Source organism: Lepidochelys olivacea (assembly GCF_965140295.1).
Source record: "Lepidochelys olivacea isolate rLepOli2 genome assembly, chromosome: 2".
Classification (NCBI taxonomy): Eukaryota; Metazoa; Chordata; order Testudines; family Cheloniidae; genus Lepidochelys; species Lepidochelys olivacea.
In genome coordinates, this window is record NC_140412.1 from 107,076,319 (window position 1) to 107,101,488 (window position 25,170).

The 25,170-nt window shown below is 42.7% G+C and overlaps 2 protein-coding genes across 5 annotated transcripts in view; one reads left to right on the plus strand and one right to left on the minus strand.

Moving 5' to 3' along the window:
- Positions 1-15,677, plus strand: part of DCDC2 (doublecortin domain containing 2) — a 142,475-nt gene extending 126,798 nt beyond the window's left edge. The window contains exon 13 of one of the 2 annotated variants that reach the window (XM_084620383.1): positions 15,591-15,677. The gene's annotated coding sequence lies outside the window, so the exon portion shown is untranslated. Of the gene's footprint in view, positions 1-3,997; positions 4,017-15,590 lie in introns of those variants that run through there. The other variant, XM_084620384.1, reaches the window with a different exon arrangement.
- On the minus strand, positions 13,226-24,891 carry NRSN1 (neurensin 1). Of its 3 annotated transcripts, XM_084620388.1 has the most exons (5): positions 24,746-24,891; positions 22,329-22,405; positions 19,445-19,501; positions 16,653-16,850; positions 13,226-15,677 (listed from the first exon to the last, which is right to left on the minus strand). In XM_084620388.1, exons 4-5 carry the CDS (start codon positions 16,839-16,841, stop codon positions 15,279-15,281), a joined length of 588 nt encoding a protein of 195 aa, XP_084476514.1. In that variant the 5' UTR covers positions 16,842-16,850; positions 19,445-19,501; positions 22,329-22,405; positions 24,746-24,891; the 3' UTR covers positions 13,226-15,278. The 3 variants fall into 3 exon arrangements, with proteins under 3 accessions (XP_084476514.1, XP_084476513.1, XP_084476515.1); XM_084620387.1 differs by lacking the exon at positions 19,445-19,501; XM_084620389.1 differs by lacking the exon at positions 19,445-19,501 and having other exon boundaries at positions 22,329-22,425.
- Between the last annotated feature and the right edge of the window lie 279 nt (positions 24,892-25,170).

Consider the following 25,170-nt stretch of genomic DNA (forward strand, 5'->3'; position numbering starts at 1 on the left):
ACCTCTTGTTACAGGATTAGGGTCTAGATGACCTAATAGGTACTTTCCATCTTCAGTACCTGTGATTTTTCCTATTACTCCTAGGATCAACAAATAGATAGAAAATGTGAAAACTTTAACGGGACAGATACAATTTCAAAAACATATTTGTGTGAAAACTTTGTATCTAACAGTAGGCACATGAAGATCCCAATAACAATATTTTCTCTTTTTCTAGTTTGTTTATTCTGTGTATTTGGCAGCACGCTGTATTGTCAGTGGCATTGTTTCCCTGTAAAGTCAGTGCCTCCCTTTCTTAAAAGACTTTTATAAACATCAATGGGAGAACATAAACTTTCATATTTTTTCATTTTTTAAAAAATTTCAGGACATGCTATTTAAAGGGTTAAACTGAATTTTGTTTTCAAATTAGTCAGTTTTTAAAAGTTCACGTTGATAGTATATAGTTAACTCTAATGTAAGATTATTTCATTTATTGTCTGACAGCAGGCAGTTTTCATTCATTCTTATAAATTTCTCTCTGTTGCTTACCTAGGAAACATCTGAGCATACGTTTCTTCAGGATAGCAGATAAGACTCTTTAGAAAATAAAAATATAGGCATTTTCAGTATGTCATCTCCTGTAGTGATATATAGTATCATTCAGAACATGAATGTTGTACCAGGTACTCTTCAGTTTGCAGAGAAAGGATAAGCATAGTCTGTAACTGGTAGTTCTTATGACATCACAGTGAAAGTGATAGATCATATATCACTGAATCCTAGAGTGGGTGGCCTTATTAAGAGTGTTCCCTTTAAAATATTCAGTGGTGTAGGGATAACAGAAGTGGCTAAACTAAATTCTGTGTTCCCCAAATGAGAATTAGGGAAACTCTGTTTACCCTTGACCACCCTACTGAAGATATTTCCTTTGGACACCAACAATTAGATATCACCGATTACTTGAAAATCTTAGCTATTAGGAAAGGAGGCATCTCATTATTCTGCTTATAAATGCACAGGTCAGGACAGGACTTTATGTTTGTTCTGCATAGTTGGCATTCAACAAATACTTTATTGAATTGTTTAGAGCTAAACAATAGCTATATCTGTTCACTAGGGATAGGCCAGGAAATGTTCAAATCAGCTGTGCCTTCCTAATCTGTACCCATTGTAGGCAGTTAAAGGAGGAGATTAAGCCACCAATGCAGCAAAGGATTTAATCGTGCTTAAGTCCCATGGGACGACAGCATGCACTCAAAGTTAAGTACATGCCTACATGTTATGATGAATTGGGTCTAAATAAAGTAAGTTCATATAAGGAAATGGAACTGCTTCACCAATTTCAGTGTATGAAAGTGAAGACAAGTTAAAAAAAATCCAATCTAAAATAAAGCTAAATAAATATTTCTTGTCTGTTAGCAGAAAAGAAATACCCCCCTAAAATGGCAGTCCGTACAAAATACTGAAAAAGAGCGTTGGCCATGGGTATCTTAATGTCTGGCTCAAACACCCATTAAGTTGGCCTTTAAAATTAGTCAGATACCAAATAAAGTACCTTAAGAAATGTTATTACAATTATTTTACTATAAAAGTTACTTATTTCATAAACCACAACAGCAGTCTAGTGCACAGGAGGATTGGAGATATCCTCCTAGTGGCTGGCTAAGAACTCCACACACAGCTAGCCTGTGCTAAATATCACATTTTTATTACTCATCTACTTCCCACCATGTCTGATTGTAGGCTGTTTGGGGATGGGGCTATCACTTACGGTATTTGTACAGCTGCTAGAACAATGGGTGAGGACTTTGGGCACTACTGCAATATAACTGTTAAATAATCACAAGAAGAGCAATTGCATAGGAATACTGTTCATAGACATATCATTTTGGGTGGCTGAAATCCCGCTATGTAGCCTCTAGCCAAACAAAGCACTCTAGACATGCCAGTATATAGTAAAACCATTCACCAGCTTATGGATTATTGTTTATGGGCACATCAGTGTATGCATCAAATTATGTATAGGTGAATACATAATGTGTGATTGAAGCTTTCTGTTACTTTGTTAATGGAAAGTAAGATGCTTCTGGTTTCAGCTGCTATTCCTTATACTTAGTACTGGTTCTAATGGTATTTCTCATTATATTTTACTTACTGAAAAGGGATTATACATAATTTAAAGTTTTAAGCACATGCTTCAGTGCTTTGCTGGGTTGAGATCAGAACTCTTGAAGAATTGAGCCCTGAATGCAGAGGAAGAGAACAGCCTAGACCTGGCAGAGACGCTGTCAATGGATGAGGAGCTCAGAAAGAGATGTGTATGGGGCTGGAAAATTCTGGGAGATAATTAAAGCCTTTACAACTATAGGGCGTAGCTCTTTTAAACTGATTGAAGCCAACTCCTGGCATATCCTGTACTGCAGAGCTCCAGCGCTTATTTTGTGCCAGGGCTTGGCAGTTCATAGCCTCGGCACCTCTGGGCTTGCTACATCAGTTATAAATGTAAAAAAATTGCTTGAGCCTGGCCACCTCTTTCATTACAAATTAAGCACTGCAGAGCTCCCCACTGGTTTCAAATCAGGGATATGATGTGGCCTTCTTTATAGGATCATTTTACTCTTAGGCCTTAATCCTGCAACAATTTACTCACATGCTTAACTGGGCACACTAGCTAGCCCCATGGAAGTCAGTGCAAAAGGTCAAGAAGGTGCTTAATGGGCCCCAGGCCTTAATTTTCATCACTTGTCCTTTGGTGTATGCTTGCAGGGATGTGGAGTATGCTTGGACCAGTTGTTTAAATTACTTCAGTAAGTGTAAAATAATCTAAAGAGAGAGGCTCCAAACCCCTATATATTTTTTTCCTCCACAATTTAAATTTTTTAAGGGGGCAGTTATTCTGGCTGCTCAGGGCAGTCCTGGCCTGGCGTAAAATAGGGTAGCTTCACTGGCTTCAATAGAACTCTACCAGTTTACACCAGCTGAGGAGATGGCCCATAAATTTGTTTAGTGTGACTCCAGAAAATTTTCAAAGTGATTCAATACATTTAGAACTGGTGGTAGTGGGGCTTTCTAGTGGTAGGCTGAGATATTTAGGCTCTGAATTCTAGCTACAATATTATGTATATTTAAGTCAGAACGTGCCTTTAAATCACGGGTGCTGACACCATTCAAATGTTTGTTGTATTATTTACTTTCTTGTGTCTTTCATGTAATTATGTAGATAGTGTGGTTATCATGTTACTTTAATGTTTGCATGGGGAAAAAAAACCCTGAAATCCTAGCTCTGTTCACGCTCCCTATTTGGAATTTGACTTAAAGGTGCTTACATTTCCCAGCCTCCAAAGTGAAAGAATAGAAAAGGCTGAGCAAAGCCAAACCCCTCCCCACCGCACCAACCACAAGCAGATGGTCTGAGCACTGATTGATGATCTCCAGCAGGGAGACCAGAGCAATTCTGCCCCATTCCCTACTTCAGAGAAACGCCCCACGGTACACCCTGCTGCACAAAGAATCACCCCTCCCCCACTTGGCCTTCAAAAATCTTTTCTCCTTCCCTGTTCAAAGGGAGTACACCAGTTCTGATGCCAGAGGGAGCCTTGGCATCTACAAAGGAAAAGCACAGTTTCCCTCCAAGGCAAGTCAATACAAATAAGATGCTTGCCATCAAGTTACAGTAGATGAGAAATCAAGTGGCAATTCAAGTGGTGTCAAAGAAATGGCTCAATATGTCCAAGAGTATCTTTCATAGCTGGATACCTTCCTATTTTCCTTCTGTCCAGAAAGAAAGTAGCTATGACAATTATCCTTTACCTACCTGCACCACAGTCTTATATGGGTACATGATATTTTTAAAAACAGGCATTAAATAAAATATACTTTGCAAAACAAATATATAAATCAAATATTATATTGTAAAATGGTAGAATGCTTTTGTGAACAGAAAACACCTATTTATTTATAAAGAGAATTCTATGCCTTTTTATGTGTGGAATTTTTTCCCCTTATTCTGTTGTAGACCCAACATTGTGAGGGAAACCAGAGGTATGTGAGGCAACATGGAAGTGTGAAAATTGCTCAAGAGTTTGACTTCTTGAAGTCTATCGTATTTTAACAGCTCAATGAAATACATCTGAAAGTTGCCTGAATATAAACAAAGGGATGAACCCTGATACCCTGAAGTCAATGGGATAGTTTGCATGTGTCATGATTCATAAGTTTGAACCTATTTGAGGTAACCCTCTGAAGACTGGAAATATATGAAGAGTACCAAAATTGACAAGAAGGTCATAGGTCACATCAGCAAATTGAGAAATATAGTTATCTTTCCAGTGACCTTTGACACTAATAGTTGAGGAGTTCCAGTCTGACTATGCAGTCCTTCAGAATCAATTCACATTGTCATGACTTTGAGACATAGAGATCAGAGGTCAAGCCAAAGGCTTTCAAAATTCTAAGGAGAATTATATTTCCTAAGAAACATGGCATGACTTTCAACTCTTCATAGCATAGGGGGATTTTTTACAGTTCTTCAAAGCTACATACTATACAGTATAAGAACATTTCAGTTACACATGTGGAAATAAGCATTATTCCTCTTTCAGAAACAATTTCCCTTCATTGAAATAAAAAAGTATTGGAATTTAATACCTTCATCTATGTATAGAAAATGTACAAGAGTAGATCCGAACAGGATACTAAAACAACACTCACTACACTTCTAAAAAAAATAATAATCAAGGTTAATAAACAGATTGTTCTCTGTATAAAAGTGAGTAATTTAAAAAACCAGACAAACCCATGTTAAATGACTGTGACCTAGTCAGAGGACCTGGTTACAACACCACTGTCTGGGGTTCCAGCATGTGGTACAAAATCAAATCTGTAATGTGATAGGTTCTGACTGGTGCCATTAATAGGCCTTGGCTTTACCCTGGATACAACTGAATCCCATTCAGGCAACAAATTTTAACCCTACTGTAACCAGGTCAGCACCCTTGGTTTAGTTGTAGTGCAAAATCACCTATTTGTGCCTTAACCCCTAACTTGATTCACCTCCCTATCACAGATCGAGCTGAATCGTTAAGAGGAGCTCAGGGTCTGATTTTCCTCCCAGATCAGGTGATTGCAGGCTACAGCAAGGCCTGTTGGGGAAGGGGGAAAGAACTCTAAAAAGAGCTCCCTTCAGCTGGAGATGGTCTTGGTGAAGCTCCCTGGGATTCCTGTTGGCTCTCTGTGAGGGGGTTGGGGATAGGGCTTAGGTGAGGCTTGGCTGAATAGGTTAGGAAGGAAAATTAGATCAAGAGCCTGCTAGTGAGGCTCTGTAGGATAAGCTGAAGCAATGTGTTCAAGGGCCAGGGTTAAGGCCTAAGAAGTATGCAAACCAGAGTAGGAAGTAGCTCTGAGGGAATAGTGAAGTGTACGTCTAAGGCTGGAGCCTTAGTACCTCAGGGCTGGAGCCCTGAGCAGAGGGGAGACATGTACCTGAGCTTCCTGGAAGAAGCAAGGTCTGCACCTGAGGAGAGGAAGAGTCTCTGCAGAGCCCCAGCATGGAGACAAGAAAGAGGTAGGACTTTGGACAGTTGTTTGGCCCAGATGAGATGGACTTGGACTTGACCAGAGGGTGAAATTAAATTACGCTACCAGTTTGGGGAAGTCTCCAGTGGAGGGAAACTGAGGTACAGCAAGGAAATAAAAGCATAGCCATGCAGCTAATGTCGTAGGGGTAAGTAAAATCCCCCTCCCTCTCCTGTTCAGAGTACCCAGATTTGTGAAGCCTTATTAATTTGCTACCATATGTTTAAAATTTATTTGTACCTTTTTATTCATGTCAGCATGGGCTTTCCCTAGTGATATTTGCTCCCTATACCCCCAATCAAAAGCTGGTTCTAAAGTTTCACTCAGGTTTACTCCATTATCCAGGGCCACAACTTCACTCCCATATAACACCTAAGCATCTCTGGTTGTTGGATTGCCGCAACTGTTCTCCCAGTTCTGTACTGGAGCATGATGCCCAGGCTGTTCCATATTTCATCTAGGTTGGGGCTTCCTAGATGGAAGATTTCATCCCTCCCTGACATCCAAGTGCTTAATTTCTTTCAAGCATTAGACCACCACCCCAGCTTGTGAAATTAGAGTCCTGTTCTTGTTTCTCATATCAGTGCAATGTGCTAGTTCTAACTCACTGGGCTACTTTCCTACTAACTGTTTACATGGGAGTCCTGCTATAAAATCCGTTTCTGGCTAACGGAGAAACAGAAATGGCGAAGGCTGCTACTGTTCTTCAATACACTTCATACAAGCCAAGGCCTAGCACTACACAGCCAAGTCATTTATCTTGTTTCAAAAAGATGATGGTTGGTTAGGTAGAAAATCCTGTTTAAAACTTCTTCCAGGTGGTTTTTCTAGCTTTCTGAAAGCCCATTACCTGCTATGCAAATGGAACAAGTATGTGGCAGCGGATCCTTCTTTCTCTAGTACATCACTCAAAACATGGACATATAATAAAGCTTCAACACAAATCAGAAACTGGAACTTTGGCAACTTCTGGTGGCTGCACCTACCACGAACACACGTGAGCATACCTTGTCTCTGTGCATGTGAAGATATCCTCTCAACCTGGTGGTTCCTCTTCTCTAGCTGTCTTCACTGGTGCATATATTGCCATCATTAGATTGATCTCTCTCCTACTGGTTCTGCCTCTGTTCTTGTACAGCCTGCCTACCTCTGCTGAGTGTTTTCATAACACTGTGTACACAGCCAGAGATGGAGGTGAAAGCTGGATTCTTTGGCTTCTCCACTTTGTTAGGGGCTGATGGCAGAGCATGGATGCAGAATGAAGGAGGGACACCTACAGGAATCCTAAGCAGTATTGTCACTGGAGAAAAGCAGGGGAGTAGGAATTGGGGGAAAAATCATCACTGTCTAGCTAAATACTTTGGGCTTCTGCTGCTAAACCTGTAATGTTATGAACCACTTTAGGACACCTTGAATACAGGAACACAATGATTCTGTTGGAGGGAGAATAAGCTGGGATTTTCAAAGGAATTCAAGGGATTTAGTTGCTCAACTCCTATTGACTTTCTATGGCAATTGGGCACCTAAATCCTTTGGGCTCCTTTGAAAATCCCAGCCTAAATTGTTTAGTGACACACTGTGTTATTGCCTGGTTTGTTTATTTACAGGAGATAATGAGTTCATGAAGTGAGCCTGCCAGGATAGATCTGATGCGGTCGGTATGCTCTGCCAATATGTGCTTCTTGGGGATACTGAAAGGAGCCCTGCATTATTTAGAACCCGAGGGCCATTCACCTTGGCAGCAAACAAATACTTTAATACTTTAAGTTTAATACTTGCCCTCCTCCAAAGGAGAGAAGGGAGAGCAGCACTTTCACCAGCCCTAGCTGAGCAATAGCTGTGTCAGGGCCAGCAGAGAAGACGTCGCATTTATGAACAAATTCTTCTTTTACATTTCATAGAATCATAGAATATCAGGGTTGGAAGGGACCTCAGGAGGTCATCTAGTACAACCCCCTGCTCAAAGCAGGACCAATCCCCAATTAAATCATCCCAGCCAGGGCTTTGTCAAGCCTGACCTTAAAAACTTCTAAGGAAGGAGATTCTACCACCTCCCTAGGTAACGCATTCTAGTGTTTCACCACCCTCCTAGTGAAAATACTCTCCACCCTCCTTTGTTCTCAGTGAAAGTACGTGGCAAGTGCCAGCAAAACTATTTAAGTAGAAAGAACTCAAACTCCCAAACATGCATGCTCCATTGTCCATGGCCACTAGACTGAAATGTCTGGCTATTTAAAAAAGCCTACTCCGCCCTCCTCTGGCTGTCAGCCAGCACCCCTCTTTTAGCTTACACTGGGTTGACCCTGGGTTTCATAGCACCTGCAACTAGTTCTGCTCCACTATCCATGACCCTTACTGAAAGAAGGTCAGAATAGGTGGGGTTACAAAAGTTCAAGCAGGGAATGTGGAGCTCCCAAAAAACACATAGTGAATAGGAGCAGCAGATTCCAAAGTAGTTCTGAGAGCTGGCATAGGGAAACACTCCAATTCCAGCCTGGCCTCTTTCCATCAGAATAGATGCTCTGGGTGATACGAGGCTGGAAGGTGCATTTAGCTAGTCAAAACATAGGAGCATCTCATCTAGAATCTAATTCTTAGAGTAGCATATCTCAGATAATTTGGCTAACTCATAGGCAGTGTTTAAATATAATATTCCCTCTTTATTTGCAAAAAATCCACCAGTGTAATAAAATGTAAGTTCTGGAAAGATTTAAAAATTTGAAATATTCACAGCATGTTTTTTTCCATATTTATTTGATTCTCTCTTTGCATTTATGTTACAAATACTTACCCAAGTTGGTGTTGAGAGTTCGTTTGGAAAAGAAAGACTCATTGTAAATTACCTGAGAGCTAAACTGAGCCTCAGCGTGTTTGTTTATATTAATATAAACAATCTCCCAAATCAGACCTGAAAATGGAGACACAGATGGCTGTTTACACAGGCATCTGAGAGCCCCATAAGAAGCACTAGTCGTCTCAAAATGTCTGAAATGTGAGATTACCGTAAGCACACACAGTACATTCCCATTTGTGTCAATGTCACCAAGAGACAAGCTGTACCACAAGAGCAAACTTGCAGTACCCAAAACATAATTACCTCAAGCAGTATGTGGCCTTCTAAAGTAGCTTAACCCCAAGAACCTCTGAAGAGGATGTACTCTCTAAATGTACCACTGCTCTTAGCTACTAATGAAGTAGGAGTAGAGAGAGCCTTCAAGCCCTCACCCTGGAGATCAAGGGCATCATATTCTGTCATAGTCGATGTAACTCTGATTGTGAGAACTAAGTTTATCTGGCATCCTGGTGTATAATGTCAGGGTGACCTGCTAACATTGACTGGCCCTACACCCTAATACCTTCATTTTATTAAAATTGCTGCTTTTGCTATTAGCCCACCGATAAAGAAGAGCTCTTGAAATGTTTACAGCTTAGATTCTTGTAATTTGCTATTGGCTTTCCCGCCTTTACATTACCCAGGATAAAGTTCCTCCCCTTGTTCATACACTGCTGCCTTTCTGCAGTTTGGTAGGCCAAACAGTCATGAAGTGGTAGGGTCCGTCCTCCTGATCTCTTATCACTGCTGTTTCCATGAATAGCCATTTATTTGCAAACACACAATTAAAAATGTCATGTTGGGGCTGCACCATAAATTCTCAGCAAATCTGCTGACATTCAGCTGAGGATGCGAGGGCATTTGTGTTTCCCTGTTTTTAGCCAGTGAATCACCACAGTGGGAATGAAAGGCAGATAAAGGGGTCAATAGAACCTTCAGGGAGAAAACACAGATGCTGCAGTGAAGTCACTGTGTAATGCAGTAGGGAAAACAGACCCAACCATCGTGTGTGTGTGTGTTCATTCAAATTAACACAATAAAAGCAACCAATGAAATGGGAAAATTTGATTTCCACCATGCAGATTGCAGCGTGAGTACTCTTACGGTAAAAGAGGTCTTGTAATTCTAACTCTAAGAAGGATAGAATAAAAAATGAAAATGGTCAGAATATGTATAAGAATTTTATAAAAGGCAATTGGGTGGGGAGCAGGATGGGTGGGGAATATTTCTGCTGTTAAGATGGCCCTTACCTGCGTTGTAGATGTTCCATTCTACTTGTGAATGTGATGGTATCCAGTCCTTGGGCTGGGAAGTGTTTCATGGACCCAGGAAGGCTGAATCCAAGGCCCATACTTGGGCAGAAGAGGGACAGTGTCAGACATTGATGGGGTTCACAATGGGGACTGTAGAGCTCGAGGAAGCAGTGGTAGGCTGGAGAGCAGTGAGAACTGTGTTTAGTTATTTGGGATCCTTCATTTGCTATGAGACTTATGGATAGAATTTGGATTAGATCCCTAGCTCAAGTGGTAGCCATTATCCCCATGTGGACTAACCAGAGTGGAGGGAAGAAATGTTCATTTTGCAACTCTTTGCCAGATGGCAGAGGAATGTTGAGACTCTGGAATCCTGTGTTTAGAACATGGATTACACTTAAAAGTTCTATTGGCATAGCTATGCTGCTCAGGGCTGTAAAAAAACCCCATCTCTGACCCATATAGGTATACCTACAGAGCCCTCCGTGTAGACACAGCTATGTTGATGGATGAGGGCTTCTGTCAATGTGGCTAAAATTGTTTTGGGGAGGTGGTGGTCCTGTACTGCACCTCTCTACCTTCTGTTGGTGTAGGCTGCATCTACACTAGGGGACTGTGCTAGCATGGCTATGCCTGCATAGGCTCCATAGTGTAGATGTAGCCTAATTCCAGGTTTCGGAAGTGAGTGTGTTCTGGTGGTTATAGACTGTTCTGCCCCGGCTCTCATAACCTCTCCCTCTCTTCTCCTGTTCCCCGCCATCGCTCCTGTCCATTCTGTCTTTATTCCTATTTCCACCCCCGTTCACAGCTCCTATCACACTCAACCTACCCCTCTGTACCATTCATCAATGCCCTGTGATCCTCAACCCTCTGTATTAGTCATGGAATCCATTCAAAAAAATAGACAGAACTATAAGGTAGAACATATTATCAGAGAATACAAAGGTCACATCATTATTTATACATCTTTAATTTAAATCCACAGATTAAGAGGATGAGCTAGTTACCTCATATGAGAACAAAATTAAGTTTCTTTAGTGACAGGACAAATATTCAGGTAAGCATCCAGACAAATGTATTCCAATTAAGGAGAGCTCTGTGGATATGGCGCATGTGCAGTCTGGTCTGCACATAAGAGCAGTGCGGAGATGGAGCATGCTCAGTGCAGATGTGAAATTCAGAGAATTTAGCTGCCAAAATCTAACCATCCTCTACTGAGAATGTGTGAACTGAGATTTATTGAGGCTTATAACTTGGCCATACATTGGTAGATTTTTCTCAAGGATGGCAAATAGTACATCCCTGGAGCCAGTGCTATCTAAGTCTGGAAAGACTTAGAGCTCCACAATGAAATGACTGTTAAATTATTTAACGCAAGCAAAAAGATATTCTCTAAACTGGTTCTTGGAAACGACAGAGCCATTTTTGCTGAAACTCTCCAAAAAATTCCACCTGAGGCAGGCATCTGTCATGGAAAATTTCTGCTTGAACAGTTTTTAATTGTGACAAAGTTTTAAGTGACTGAAAACAAGGTCTTACAGAGGAAAGTGTTCAACCTTAGCTAGAGGCAGTGTTACCCTTTTCCCCCTTCAATATCCTTCACCTTGTGGGTTCCAAACATGCTTCTCAGCATGGCAGGCTTCAGTAATATCCATAAGGCCTGCTTCTTCCTAACATATGGCTACTATAGTGACTCATCTTTACAGTGTCAAAACATATTAACCCAAGAAGGGGGCTGGGCAATATGGTAGAATGCTCAGTGTTTGTACCAGCCCATCTTGAACATAGCTCATTGCCTGCTGGATCACCTCTCCTTCCAGTCAAAGATGATTAGATGATGATAAAAGTGCATGTTTAAGAACATTCTGTGTCCATGCAGCCATTGTGGAAAAACTATAAGTCATTTGAAAGTTGGATTTTCATTCTGATCTCACATGTAAGCACAAAAGGTTAGAGGAGAGATAGGAGTATCTAAAAGATATTAGAACCATCATTTTAATCTCCTGTAGTGAGCTATACTGTAAGATCTGCAATGTCACATTTTCACTATTCACAATCTTTAATTAAACTTTACATTGAAGTTAGTGTCCTGTCTCCCTGCTGCCCATATACTAACAACCTGACAGCAGTGAAGGAAGGACATATAAACAAGCCTCCCTCTGACATGAAAAGAGCTCAATAAAGACTTATGCTGCTGTTCTACCTCTTGGCTATAATGCATAGCCTAAAGAACAAGCAACAGTGAATGATGCAGCTATCGTGTTCTGGTGTTTATCACACACCATATGAGCAATCATCAGAACTCCCCTCTCCCCCTTATGAAACACCTGCTGTCTTTGCTTGTTTTATATAATCAGAGAAACACAGAGCTGGGAGGGACCTCAAGAGGTCTCCTAGTCCAGCCCCCTCTGCTGAGGCAGCACCAAGTATACCTAGATAATCCCTGACAGGTGTTTGTGTAACTTGTTCTTAAAAACCTCTAATGACAGAGACTCCACAATCTCCCTGGAAGCCTATTCCAGTACTTAACATTCCTTATGGTTAGAAAGTTTTTTTTCCTAATTAACCTAAATCTCCCTTGTTGCAGATTAAGCCCATTATTTCTCATTTTACCTTTAGTGGACATGAAGAATTGTTAGTCTTCTCTTTATAGCAGCCACTAACATATATGAAGACTCATTCATCTTTTTCAAGAGTAAACAAACCTTTCCTCATAGGTCAGGTTTTTCCTAAACATTTTATCATTTTTTTGCTCTCCTCTGGATTCTTCCCAGTTTGACCCCATCTTTCTTAAAGTGTGGCACGCAAAACTGCATCTGGTACATACATCTGATTCCTGCCTGTGTCCCACACCTATTACCCACTCATGCTCTCCTCCCTGTGAACTACACTTTTGTTTTGAACATGGGTTGCTATGTGCTTTTGCAATCCAAGTTGTGGGTGCCAGTAAATTGCCAGTTGTACACAGAATTTTATTCTGTTTCAGTCTGTGAAATTTCTTGTTTGTGATGGTGTCATCATTGTCCATCTTTCATAATGTTGGTCCTTAGGCATTTCAAATATGTGCTGCTACGGCGATCTACCTTGCTGTGCCTGGCTGAAATTTTTTTTAGCATCGTCAAGTACAGTTTTCTTACTTCTTCCACCATTCATAACTATTATTCCAGTTTGAGCTCAAAGAAAACCTCCAAAACCCTCCTTCTGGTTTCTGCACTCCAAAGTCCATGAAAGGTTTTCCAGATCCAAAACTTTTGAATGAGGAAGGTATGGAGCACAGCCACCTCCAGACTTAATCTGGATAGCCAGAGTTTTCCATCCTGAATCTGATTCAATGTCATTGTCATCAATTTCCACACTATGCATGAAACTGGAAATGCACTTCATGCACAAAGGGTATCAACACAAGCAGGTTCACTTGTGCTGTGCAGCTACATGACTTCATTTGCTGATTCATCTTTGAAACTGATATTTTATGTTTTGAAAGGAAAACGGTTACTAGAAAGGACTTGCCACAAAATTCATGTTTGGCTTGTTCATATAATTTTACTGAATCCATTCAAAAAATAGACAGAACTATAAGGTAGAACATATTATCAGAGAATACAAAGGTCACATCATTATTTATACATCTTTAATTTAAATCCACAGATTAAGAGGATGAGCTAGTTACCTCATATGAGAACAAAATTAAGTTTCTTTAGTGACAGGACAAATATTCAGGTAAGCATCCAGACAAATGTATTCCAATTAAGGAGAGCTTACTCTACTACCTATAAAAATAGAACAACATTTTAAAATTTCTTTAGATAGGTTCTTTAAGGTCAACTAATGGGATTATGTAGAGACAGGACACAGCAGGCTAGGAATTTCACTTTAAACCACAGTGGTCTTCAACCTTTTTTTACCCCCAAGATCACTTTTTGAATCTAAGGGCAACTCAGGGTCTACCCTGAGCCTTCCCCAAGGCCCCGCCCCTTCCCCAAAGCCCCACCCTCCTTCCCATCACTCCATCCCCTCCTTCCCATCACTTGCTCTCCCCAACCCTCACTCACCTTCACGGGCTGGGGTTTGCGGTTCAGGAGGGGATGCGGGCTCTGGGCTGGGGCCGAGGGGTTCACAGTGTGAGAGGGCGCTCTGGGTTAAGCCTGGGGCAGGGGGTTGGGGTGCAGGAGGGGGTGAGTGGTCCAAACTCTAGGAGGGAGTTTGGGTGCAGGAGGGGGCTCTGGACTGAGGCAGAGTGTTGGGGTGCAGGAGGGGGTACAGGGTGCTGGCTCCGGGAGGGAGCTCAGGGATGGGGGTTGGGGTGCAGCCTCCCACAGGGCAGCACTTACCTCCGGTGGCTCCCAGTCGGCAGTGGGCACAGCAAGGTTGAAGCAGGCTCCCTGCCTATCCCGCCCCCACACCGCTCCCAGAAAGGGACAATGCGCCCCTGCGCCCACTGGGATAGGGAGGATGGGGGGCACGTGGCTCTGCATGCTGTCCTTCTCTTGCCCCCCACAGCTCTCCTGGCTAATGGGAGCTGCGAGGGCATGCTTGCAGGCAGGAGCAGCGCATGCGGAGGGAGACCCCTGCCCTCCTGCCCCCGGGCTGCAGTATCCGCTTCCGGGAGTGGGGGCGGGGTAACCTTAGGCAGCCGCACTGCGCTGCCACTGGAGATTGCAATCGACTGGGAGATCCTCTAGGATTGACCAGTCCAGCGCGATCGACTGGTTGGTGACCACTGCTTTAAACCATAGTCTAATTCCCATCCTGCCAAGGCCCAAATGTGTTATATGAGTTTAAGGACATTTGGCAAAGACTAAGGATGACAGACACCACACCAAACAACCAGTGGGGAAATGTGGAGTTCTTTTTCTTATTTAAAATAGGATGTTTCATAGTCTTGCTTTCCTTACTTTGCATTTGTTAAATAAATATGGTGATTTTACAAAAGACGGAGAGTACCAGGTCCGTGTGGACTGGTGGCAAATTTGGGCCTAAAATGATGTCTGTTTCCCATATGGAAACACTGTTGGCTGATCTGTGCCTTAATCAAAATCAGGGCAGCAGAGTTTCTTGTGCGTGAGAGACAGACTGTATATGTACACTCTTATTTGTATGGAGACTACCGAAAATTACAGGACTACCAACATGGGTGAAGAGGGCAGGATATTACCCCATGTACATCAGGAGTGGAAAGTGAAAGAACACCAAGTCTAAACAAATGTTTTAAAAACTACCCTAGCTAAAAAAAAAGTACACCACATTAACTTTAAACAGAGCATAATTTTGGATGGCCACGATACAATTGGTATCAAAATGCCCATTTTTCTCAAATGAACCAGAAACTTGGTAAGTTAAAAACTGTTTTTTCCCTCCAGTGTTGTTGTAGCCATGTTGGTAGGTTGACCTAGATCAACATAGGTGAACACTTGTTTACACAATTCATATATTTGAACATGTAAATACATTATTCAAAGCACTAATCACCTAAACTTCCCTCATTTGCCAACCTTTAAATTCTGCTAGATAAGGTTTCCAATCTGTTCCCCTCTTACAGAGCAGAGTACTTGAAGCTGTACTGTAAACACAAATTCGTATGCTCACAAAGGCTGACCTTTTCAAATTAAATGATGTATAAATTAAAAAGGGAAATGTCAGGTTTCTGATAAAGGTTGGACATTTTGAACTTTGGACAAAGTGACAGGTATCTTTGATTCTCCTGGTGCTGGTGCTTTTGTGACTGGGTGTGCATGGGCTTTTATGTCTGCTATTCTCTCTTTAAACCTTTGCTGAAGATACTTTTCTTCTTTGGAGTAGCTTTTAGCAAAAGCAGACATCAACAGGCATGCTGCCATTGTGGTCCCTCCAATACAAAATAAGATCGCTCCTGCCAGCTTACATATATCAAGGGCTCCGTTAAACTGAATGGCATGGTTATCCACAACAACAAAATCTTCTTCCTCCAGGGCTTCGATTTTCGGTGGCACAAGAAAACCTACGACAAGAACTGTTAACCCGATCAGCATAAAAACCACCCCAGAGATGAGTCCGACCTGGAAAACAAACAGGGTTAAAAATGAATGTGGCCACATCGTTTGTAACATTTTCACTGTCTACACAAATATTTGTCAATCCTACCAGGAAGCAGACATTGTCTTTTGAGCCCTGATTAATAGAATTCAAATATGTGGATGAATTGCCATGTTGGAATTGTTTCTACAGCTAATCTTTGTTTAAATCAACATACGGATGGGAATTTCCAGGGAAAAGAAATATGCACGTGTAGAGGCTGTGAGCATGTATCATGTACCCGCTCTAGGGGTTCCATCACACAAAAGATAACCTGGATCACTTGATGATGACCTGTTCTGTTCATTCCCTCTGAAGCACCTGGCATTGGCCACTGTCCGAAGACAGGCTACTGGGCTAGATGGGCCTTTGGTCTGACCCAGTGTGGGCATTCTTATGTTCTTAACCTATTACTGCTACTAGGTGACAAAGCTCCTTCTTTAACGCAGGTAGTGGAGCTCTGAGCTTTGGCATTGAAAGTCCTGGATTCAAACCCTGCTGATGACCCATGGTGGGGTCACTACATGTGACCACCTCCTGTTTTCTGTCCATGAAATGTCTGTATCTTGCAGAGGTTAAAAGGACGGTGTGGTAGAAATAAGTCACAACGTTGCATTTCCTGCCAAGTTTAAATAATAAGTGCAAAGATTGATTTCCCCAGGATCCCTAACTTTTTAGTAAACCAAGCCCTTATTGTTTCCCTGACAGTTTGATCAGACATCCACGTAGGCTTATATGAATGTCAGTGAAAGCTATGCGTGAATGTGTTGAGAGTCATTTCTCTACACTTTTACAAATTATAGCTAAGATTTCAAAAGTCACTTGATTTTGTGTGCTTCAATTTTTGATGCCCAACTAGATATATACGTTAAAAGGGCCTCATTTTCAAAGGGTGGGTGTTCAGCACTGAAACCTGGACCTGTAGTAAATAATAGTTTCTGTAGAATGATGAGCTGTACCTTCCAGAATGCAGAGCCCCACCTGCTAGGTGACCTCTGGATCTGAAAATCATTCTCATGCTCCCAAATTGATGCTGTGCAGTCCTCATAAAATTGATGCAGATAGGATCGAACTCCATAGCGTTGGTAACTTCCCTCCGTGCCGCTCTGCGCTTGCTTGGAGCTGCAGATATCCACATAGGAGCTCATCCTTCTCACCTGCAATGAGAGATTTCACACAAGACAGACCCAATTAGTGACACTATGCGATTTTACAAAAAGGAAATCAAAATGGGCTGCAACTAATCCCTGGATATGAGCTCTGGAAAGAGTCATCTCCACTCCACACTCCCAAAGTAAGGGCTTGATCCTGCTAAATGCTGAGCACTCCTGGCAGGTGTGGAGGCCCTCAACTCCTATTAAAGTCAGTAGGTACTGAGAGCCCTTGACACCTTGCAGGATTACACCCTAAAGACCGGGTGTGTGAACACTCAGCAAAGTTGTTTTTTACATGTAGTGTTTCTAGTGCCATAATGCATGATGAAATATCATTTAATTTCATGTAAATTTAAAGCGGCATTGCATGACTGCAGGGCTGAGTGCCTCAATCTCTGATACAAACACCATTACTATTAGTCATGGTAGGCATCGCTTGCTAGCTTTATCTGCTAATTTGGAACATTTCACAAACTCTTCTTGATGACTTTGTTTTTCTTAAACTTGTAAAACAGAGACACAACTGTGGGATTATATATAACTGTGACATAAATAGCCACGGGGGTCCTGGTCATGAAGACTAGCCTTAAATTAATTTTTCTGAATAAAAATACACTCAAGGATGGAACATTTGTTCTACTGTCTGAAAATCAGAAATGAAAATGATTACAAACTACCAAGCCTATTTTAATTTACCAAATGCCGATAGTAAATTTGTGAGGTAAAGCCTGGCATCGACTGCAAAAGGGTTAGGATTTCACCCATTTTGAAAAATAAATCCAGTGTCCTAAATTCTTTCCATTGCAATAAAGTAAATAAAACAAACAAACAAATAAATAAATAAAACAAAGATTTTCTGTTTTTAAATATCCAGGGCCTGATTCTGATTTCACTTACAACTTATTTTACACTATTGTAACTCCACTGAATTCAGCAGACTTACACCTGTATAAGTGAGGTCAATCAGGCCTTTTAAAAATGAGTATGCCACTTTAATTTGCCATCTGTAGATGAGTATTTTAGAAGTATTATAATGCCTTTGTTTTGGATTTAGTAGGATTATATGAACCAAAGGGTATGAGTGAGACCTAACATCAGCTTCAAGTAACACACCTGACTTCTTAAAACAGTGCAATGCAAGCATACCTAACCTGTTAGTTTTAACAAGGTACTCCAACCCCCTTTTCTTGCATTTTATAGGCTACTAGCCCCTATCCCTTCAGTAACTGGTGCAATACCCCCAACGCAATGATTTCACTCACTACAGAATACCAGCTCCCCCTATGTTAAATGAGATGGACAAATACTGCATGATTCACACTGAAATTATGTAAAAATCTGGAGCATGCTAATTAAAAACAATGGCAGAATTCAGCTCTTGGTAGGTACAGAAATTGGCATCACTATGACATGAATCCTGTAATCCACTGGTTGTTTTGTTTTTCATGGCTCAGTGTTGAGGAATCCTATGCACTTTTCTCTGATAGTAGTAGCTTTTCTATTCCCCTGGTATTAATGTATTTAATGTATTCCTGCCATTATAATCTCATAAGAATTTCTGTGGAAAGGCCTCAAAGCATCCCGACATATCAAGGCCAAATGGATCAAATCCAGTATCCAGGAGGCCTGCAACATGTGGAAGTTCTTTGTCCAATGAGAGTCGGAGCCTGCTCCATGACCACCTCCTGCACTAGAGAGTGGAGGTGCTGGTGAACAACCTTTGCAAAGCTGCCACCCAGCATTCCTAGACCCTCTCTGTTAAGCATCCGGACATCTGCGGATGCAGCCCTTGCCTTCAGAGTGCTTAGAGCAGCACTTCTGTGAGAAGCTCTCCCTGTGGGGAGTGAGATTGGAGTCCAAAGATTCCCATTCTCTTTTTTTCCCCCGTCAGCCTCAAGACTCTTGTTCTTCCTCCCTAGGGTGTTTCCTCACAGACCAAGCCAAAGAAATATTATTCTCGTTTTTCTGACTGATTTGCTTTTTGTTGATTGGTTGAGATGGCACAGACTCCCGGCCTAATGGTCTTCAAGAAGAGACTCCCCTTAGTTAGAGAGGGAGGTAGAGGTCTTGAAATCAGACACAATAAAGCTGGAGGCAGCCCCCAGAAAGCAAGACAATTCTATGTGGTTATTGGTCATTGTCCTGCCTGTCTGATTCAAGGGAGAACCACACATCTGCAAGGTCTAGACTGAAAGACAAAGTAAATTAGCTGGTACATGGGTACATGCCTTTCTCTGGAGATAGAGTTGCATGGATATGAAGATGTCTTCTTACAAATCTTTTGGGCAACTGCAAAGCATTACTAGATAGGCATTACAAATAGGATAATTGACATGTCACTAACCTTGACATTTTCCACTGTAATATCTGGAAATTGATTTTACTATACTATAAACTTTGATCTTATTTTTTCTCACACAAAAGTGACATGAATGAAAATGTATAGAGTGAAGCCTTGTGGAAAACTCCGAAAAATATTGTTTATAAAGAATTCTGCTTCTAGAACAGTTGCTGTTGTTCAGGTTTTTATTTCATTCACTCTGTGTGTATGGGGGATCTTTGCTCCTTAGGAGTTGCTGTTCCTGCTGTTTCCATACCTGCAATCAAAGTCCTTTCTTTGTGACATCACAACCATCTCCCCAGCAACTAGGTAGCTGTAATGTTACAGAAGACAATGACTTCGACTGAAGAACATTTAAAAAAAACAACAACCCCCCACGCCCCCTCAGCCTGCAAATCCTCTCTCACTCACCCCAAACATACTGTTTTCATGCAAATATTCCTAGTAAACAATGACGGAAGACAAAACCGACTATATGTAACCAGAACTCTCCTGGATGTGACAATAAAATAATAGTAATAATAATTCATAAGCAGAATGTTTTTAAAATTTTCCATGAGGAGTCACTGAGGGTTCAGAATGTTAAAAAAGAAGGTAAAACTATATGCAATAAGGGAGAAGTGATTTAATGTAAATATTTTGCACATGCTGAGGTGATCTCAAGATACTTTCTTTACGGACACTAATTAAGCATCGTAATAGCCCTGTGAGGTAGGTAAGTACTATCAATACCCATTTTATAGATGGGTAAAGCAAGTAATAGAGAAGTTAAATGACTTACTTGCCTAACACCACATAAGTTAATGGTAGAATCCAAAACGGACTCAGGAATCATGGCCTCTAATCCTCTGCACTAGACAGTGTACTGCACTATACTATAAAGTGGCTGTATGAATTACCATAGCTTTCATTCCTAGATTCATATGGTCATATCTTCCTTCAAAGATAAGACACAATAATATCTTATCAATATACCTCAAAGTGCCTTGCAATGAGGGGTAAGCAGCATTATCCCCATTTACCAGATGTGGAAAATTGAGGCACATGCAAATTATTATGAGGCTTAATTTGTGTTTGTAAAGTGTCTCGAGATCACCTGAAGGTGTGCCAAAAAAATGGAGGTGCGAACGCACAAATTAAAGGGATTGACTAAGGTCAATATAGAGCACTACTGGCAGAGCAGGAAGCAGATTGCCATCCCTCCCATACCAAATCATCTCCTGACTCCCAATCAAGTCCCATATCTCACAGGACAAAACTGTCTCCTCATATAAACTGTATGTGAGAGTCTCCACTGGCTTGCAACTTGTATAATCATTTTTTAACCTGTGCATAGTGAGATCAGAATGGAAGTATTTTACTCTCACTTTACAGAGGTGTAAAGGACAATGCAAGGTCAGTGGTAGGGGAGAATGAGTCCTAATGGGGTCAGTTTGACTAGTGCGTTTGGCTGCTTTGTGGTGTTCTGGTGGTACAGAGCAGCCCCCTGGGGAAGTTAAGCTTGGTTGATAGCTGCTTTGCATCAGCAGAATCATGCAAAGCAACTGGAGCATATCAGTGAATCTGGCCCAATATCTCTAGTGATCTTCATTCTCTTCTGTAATTTACTGTAATTAATTCGAGAAAACATAAGGTTGACTAATTTGTAAAGATCAGCATAAATTAACTATGCGCCACATTAAAAAGAGGTACTGTATAGTAATTGTGAACTAACCTCATTGTGTATCAGGACATATGTTGTAAAATCTAATTCCTCACTATGGGATTAACCCATGATAATCACACAACCTGGGATTACTTATTTTATATGTAGATTGTTTTCTATATTAAAACAAGGTTAGAGTGGAAATCTAGAATGCCAATAGTTGCATTTGATTATTTATGAGTTAAAATGTAGATAAGTGTATCACAGAATGAAGGTTATCAGACAAAAAAATTTTAGTCAAAAGAGTGGAGCATAGCATTACAGTTGTGACAGCTAGTTCATCAAATCATGATCTTTATTTCTTTTCATTCTAAAAAACATCTGATTAAATTTAGCCAGGCCTACTGGATGCTGTCTTGAACACATTTATAACCCCTGCCCCTCCCCCCCCCACACTCCCCCTAACCATTGCTCAAACAAATAAGCTGTTACATGGGGGCAAATCTATCCTGGCCTCTGGTTCTTCATGTAAAGATACTACTATCAGTTCCTAGACAGAGGAAGGAGAGGTTGAAGACATTTTCAGCCCCCAGTGGTGATTTGGAGTAGTGTAGTCTGTCATCTGAGCTGCAACATGAATATAGCTCTTGCTTTTTGAGAATGAGGCAGGGAAATTGAACAGAATGCTGAAGTGAGGTGAAGTAAAGGAGTCCACAATAAATATGTGGGGGAGTGTTCAAAGGCACCCATTTGTACCAGATCAATATAAATGACAGCTACTGTGTTGGGGTGTTGAATGATTTGGCATAGGCTTCACTTTTGTGGATGTGGGTATGAAGGGCCAGATCCTTAAAGGTACTTGGGCACCTCACTCCCATTCATTTCACTGGGAGTGAGGTACCTAAATACCCTGAAGGATCTCAGCCTAAAAGCCTATGTTTAGGGATCTTTTGCCCAAAACTGGGGTAAACATTGTTACCCTAAATCAGTGTTTTGGTCTGAGCTTAGAGCTTTTATAAAACCAAGGGACAGCTGTTAATCTTTAGAACTTTTCACGGCATAACTGTGGACCAGTGTAATCATTACCAATTTCTAGAAATACAGAGAAGTTACAGTCAGAACTTCAGAACATGCAGCTGCATTGTAGCAATCCCCTAGCAACTTTATACCCCACATAAAGACTATCCTGTGTTTATTTTGTGCTTTATTACACTGCACTGATACAGCAGGAGAGGGGGTAGGAGGTGGTGATCAGTTTTGTGAATAGATGGATGAAACATTGAGCATATTTCAGGAGAAACTACTGAATGAATTTTCAAACTGCTTCAAGATAAATTAATTGTTTTAAGTATTAAATGTTTACCTTTTAGAAAACTGAATTTGAAAGCTATGCTAAAACAGAAGAAAATGGAAGTGTGATGTTGCTCTCTCAGCACATGCACATACATAACCACGAACCTGCAAATGTAAAACACAAATTAAAAGGGATTCTTACGTTTTAAGTCCTTCTCCTCCTCCTGATGTTAGACACTCTGACCTTTCTGTTTAAAGGCTCATCTTTCCAATCTTTACCTACAGGAAAAACAGAACCCCTAGAAATAGCGAATTCTGAAGTAAATAACAGATACTGGATAATAATTCATGGGATAATCTTGATGCTTACAAAATCGAATATCAATACCTAATGTTCCCTTAGAATAGAGACCCAAGCAAGGCAGGCTGGGCCTCATCCAAAGTTCATCGAAATCAATGGGAGTCTTTCCACTGACTTTAGTGGGCTTTGCTTCATGCCTTTTATATACAGGTCTCTTTTTTTGTTTGGGGAGTCAATTGTGAGCTGTGTCACACAGCCATACAGAGGGGAATGTGGACATAATGCATCCCATTAATTTTCTGCATAGGCCACACCCTCTTGTGCTGGGAAGATTGACCAGCTACTATTCCCCATTCTCTGCAGGTGGGTGGAGCCTGACTTCAGCTAAGGCAGCACAAAGGAGGAAGTAAACTACACCAGGGAGAGAAATGGCACGAATTACTTCCCTTAGTCAAAGAAGGGGGAAGCAGAGACCATATTGACAGGTTTCAGAGTAGCAGCAGTGTTAGTCTGTATCTGCAAAAAGAAAAGGAGTACTTGTGGCACTTTAGAGACTAACAGTTATTTGAGCATAAGCTTTCGTGAGCTACAGCTCACTTCATCGGATGCATACTGTGGAAAATACAGTGGGGAGATTTTATATACACAGCGAACATGAAACAATGGGTGTTACCATACAGCCTGTAACCAGAGTGATCAGGAAAGGTGAACTATTGCTAGTAATAGCTCACCTTTCCTGATCACTCTGGTTACAGGCTGTATGGTAACACCCATTGTTTCATGTTCTCTGTGTATATAAAATCTCCCCACTGTATTTTCCACGGTATGCATCCAGTGAAGTGAGCTGTAGCTCACGAAAGCTTATGCTCAAATAAATTTTAGTCTCTAAGGTGCCACATGTACTCCTTTTCTTTTTTCAGAGACCATATTGTGCCTATGCGAGATCAATGCAACTAGGCAGTACTCTTTACTAAGGGCTCATGGTAATGCCACAGTCTCACACTTAGTGATTCACAACTTTTAAATAATGCTTCTTGCAACAGGTTAAATCCATTTTATCCTGGTGAGTAATTACAATATAATGCACCATCCTGTAAACAAAAGCAATCATGATTTCAAGTTTCCTATACTTACATGCCTTTAGGAACAATTAAGGAAGGCATCCCCCCAGAAAAACATCCTAAGTATTTACTGTATAATATAGCTCCTGTGAATATCTGTTGCAAAGGAATTCACCCCTCCCCCTTCTAATCACATCAGCAATCCCCACTCATTACCCTTCATCTGCCCCAGGAAGGCAGGATAGCCCCTGTAAAAGAGATTTGTTTACCATTCAGTTACTAGAGTTCTTTCTCCACCTTTTCTAATTATATTCACTAAGGTATCAGCAGAACCTCAGAAATGGCTGAGGCTTAGTTTTATTCTGATCAGCTGATACACATTCCTGCTGCAGAACGCCCTCCACCAAGGGAGAAGACCATATTTGCCTCTTCAGGCCACTCTACAGGAGACACAAACGACGCACGAATTACTACTTGCTTTCGGAGCAGGGAGAGGAGTAAATCTCCCAGTACCACCGAGGCCACCAGCAAGGAGGGAAGCAGTGCAATCCCCACAGCAACTGGTTTCCTTGCACGCTTCGGCTCTGCGGGAGGAAGTGGCCTTCAGTGCCCTTCCCGGCCGGCCTGTCGCTGCCTGGAGCGAGCTCTCCATGGTGCTGAAGCCCGGCGGCGGCTCCCAGGCGGTGAAGCGGCCCCGCCGAGGTTTGCTGCCGAGCGCTTGCGAAGCAGCCGGCTCCCAGCAACCGCGGGGGGTAATTTACCGACGCACCCTTCGCCCCGCCGGACCCATACGGTCTGCTCCTAAACACCAGCACATGAAACGAAAAGCGCCCTCGGCTTGCCCTGCACTTTACCCGGCGGCGCCTCCCAACACAGCAGCCCCGTTCCCTTTGCAGGGCTGCCGTGGCGCCGAGGTTGGCAACCACGCCGAAGCCTTTTGCAGCCCGCCAGGGCTCGGGCAGAGAGGAGGGGGCTCGCCTGCAAGTTCCACACCGTCCTGTAAACGCCAGCGGCAGGATCTGCTGCCCGAGCCGCCGGTCACTAGCACAGAAACGGGCCGCCACCCCGGCGGCGAGTGGAAGTGCTCAGATCAGCGCCGCCCCCGGGCTTTGCAAAACTGCCCGGGGCAAGTGCATCCGCACAAGCCGGGACCAACAGACCCTGGGCACCGAGGAGCTCCCCGGGGCCGGATCACCCCACCCCCGCCCCGCAGCGACGCCGAGGGCAGACCTGCCCGCACTGCTCGGCCGCGCTTACCTGAGCCTCCCTGCCGCCGGCTGAGCAAGTGCAGCTGGGCGAGCTGCAGCTCTCTCGCGCGGCTCCCATCCCCGCGCCGCGCTCGGCCACCGTGTCCCCGCCCGCCGGAGCCCGGCTCGCCCTGGGCCTGCGCACTCCGCCGCGCCCGGGCGCTGCCGCTTGGCGGCGGGGGCGGGGGCGGGCGCGGGCGCGGGCGCGGCCGGGGCCGGGGCCGGGCGAGCGGCTGGCTTGGCCTCGCCCGCTGCGGGAGCCCCGCCCGCCGGCGCGTGGGCCCGCCCCGCCCTGCCCCGCGCGCTGCTCTTGCCCCCCAGGCGCTGCAGCCGCTCGCGGCTTGGGGCGCCGCGCTGGGGGCGTTGTGACTTCCTCTGCCACGGTTCACAGCGCCGTGCAAAAGCGGCAGGCGGGAGAACTAACCGGGCAAAGTC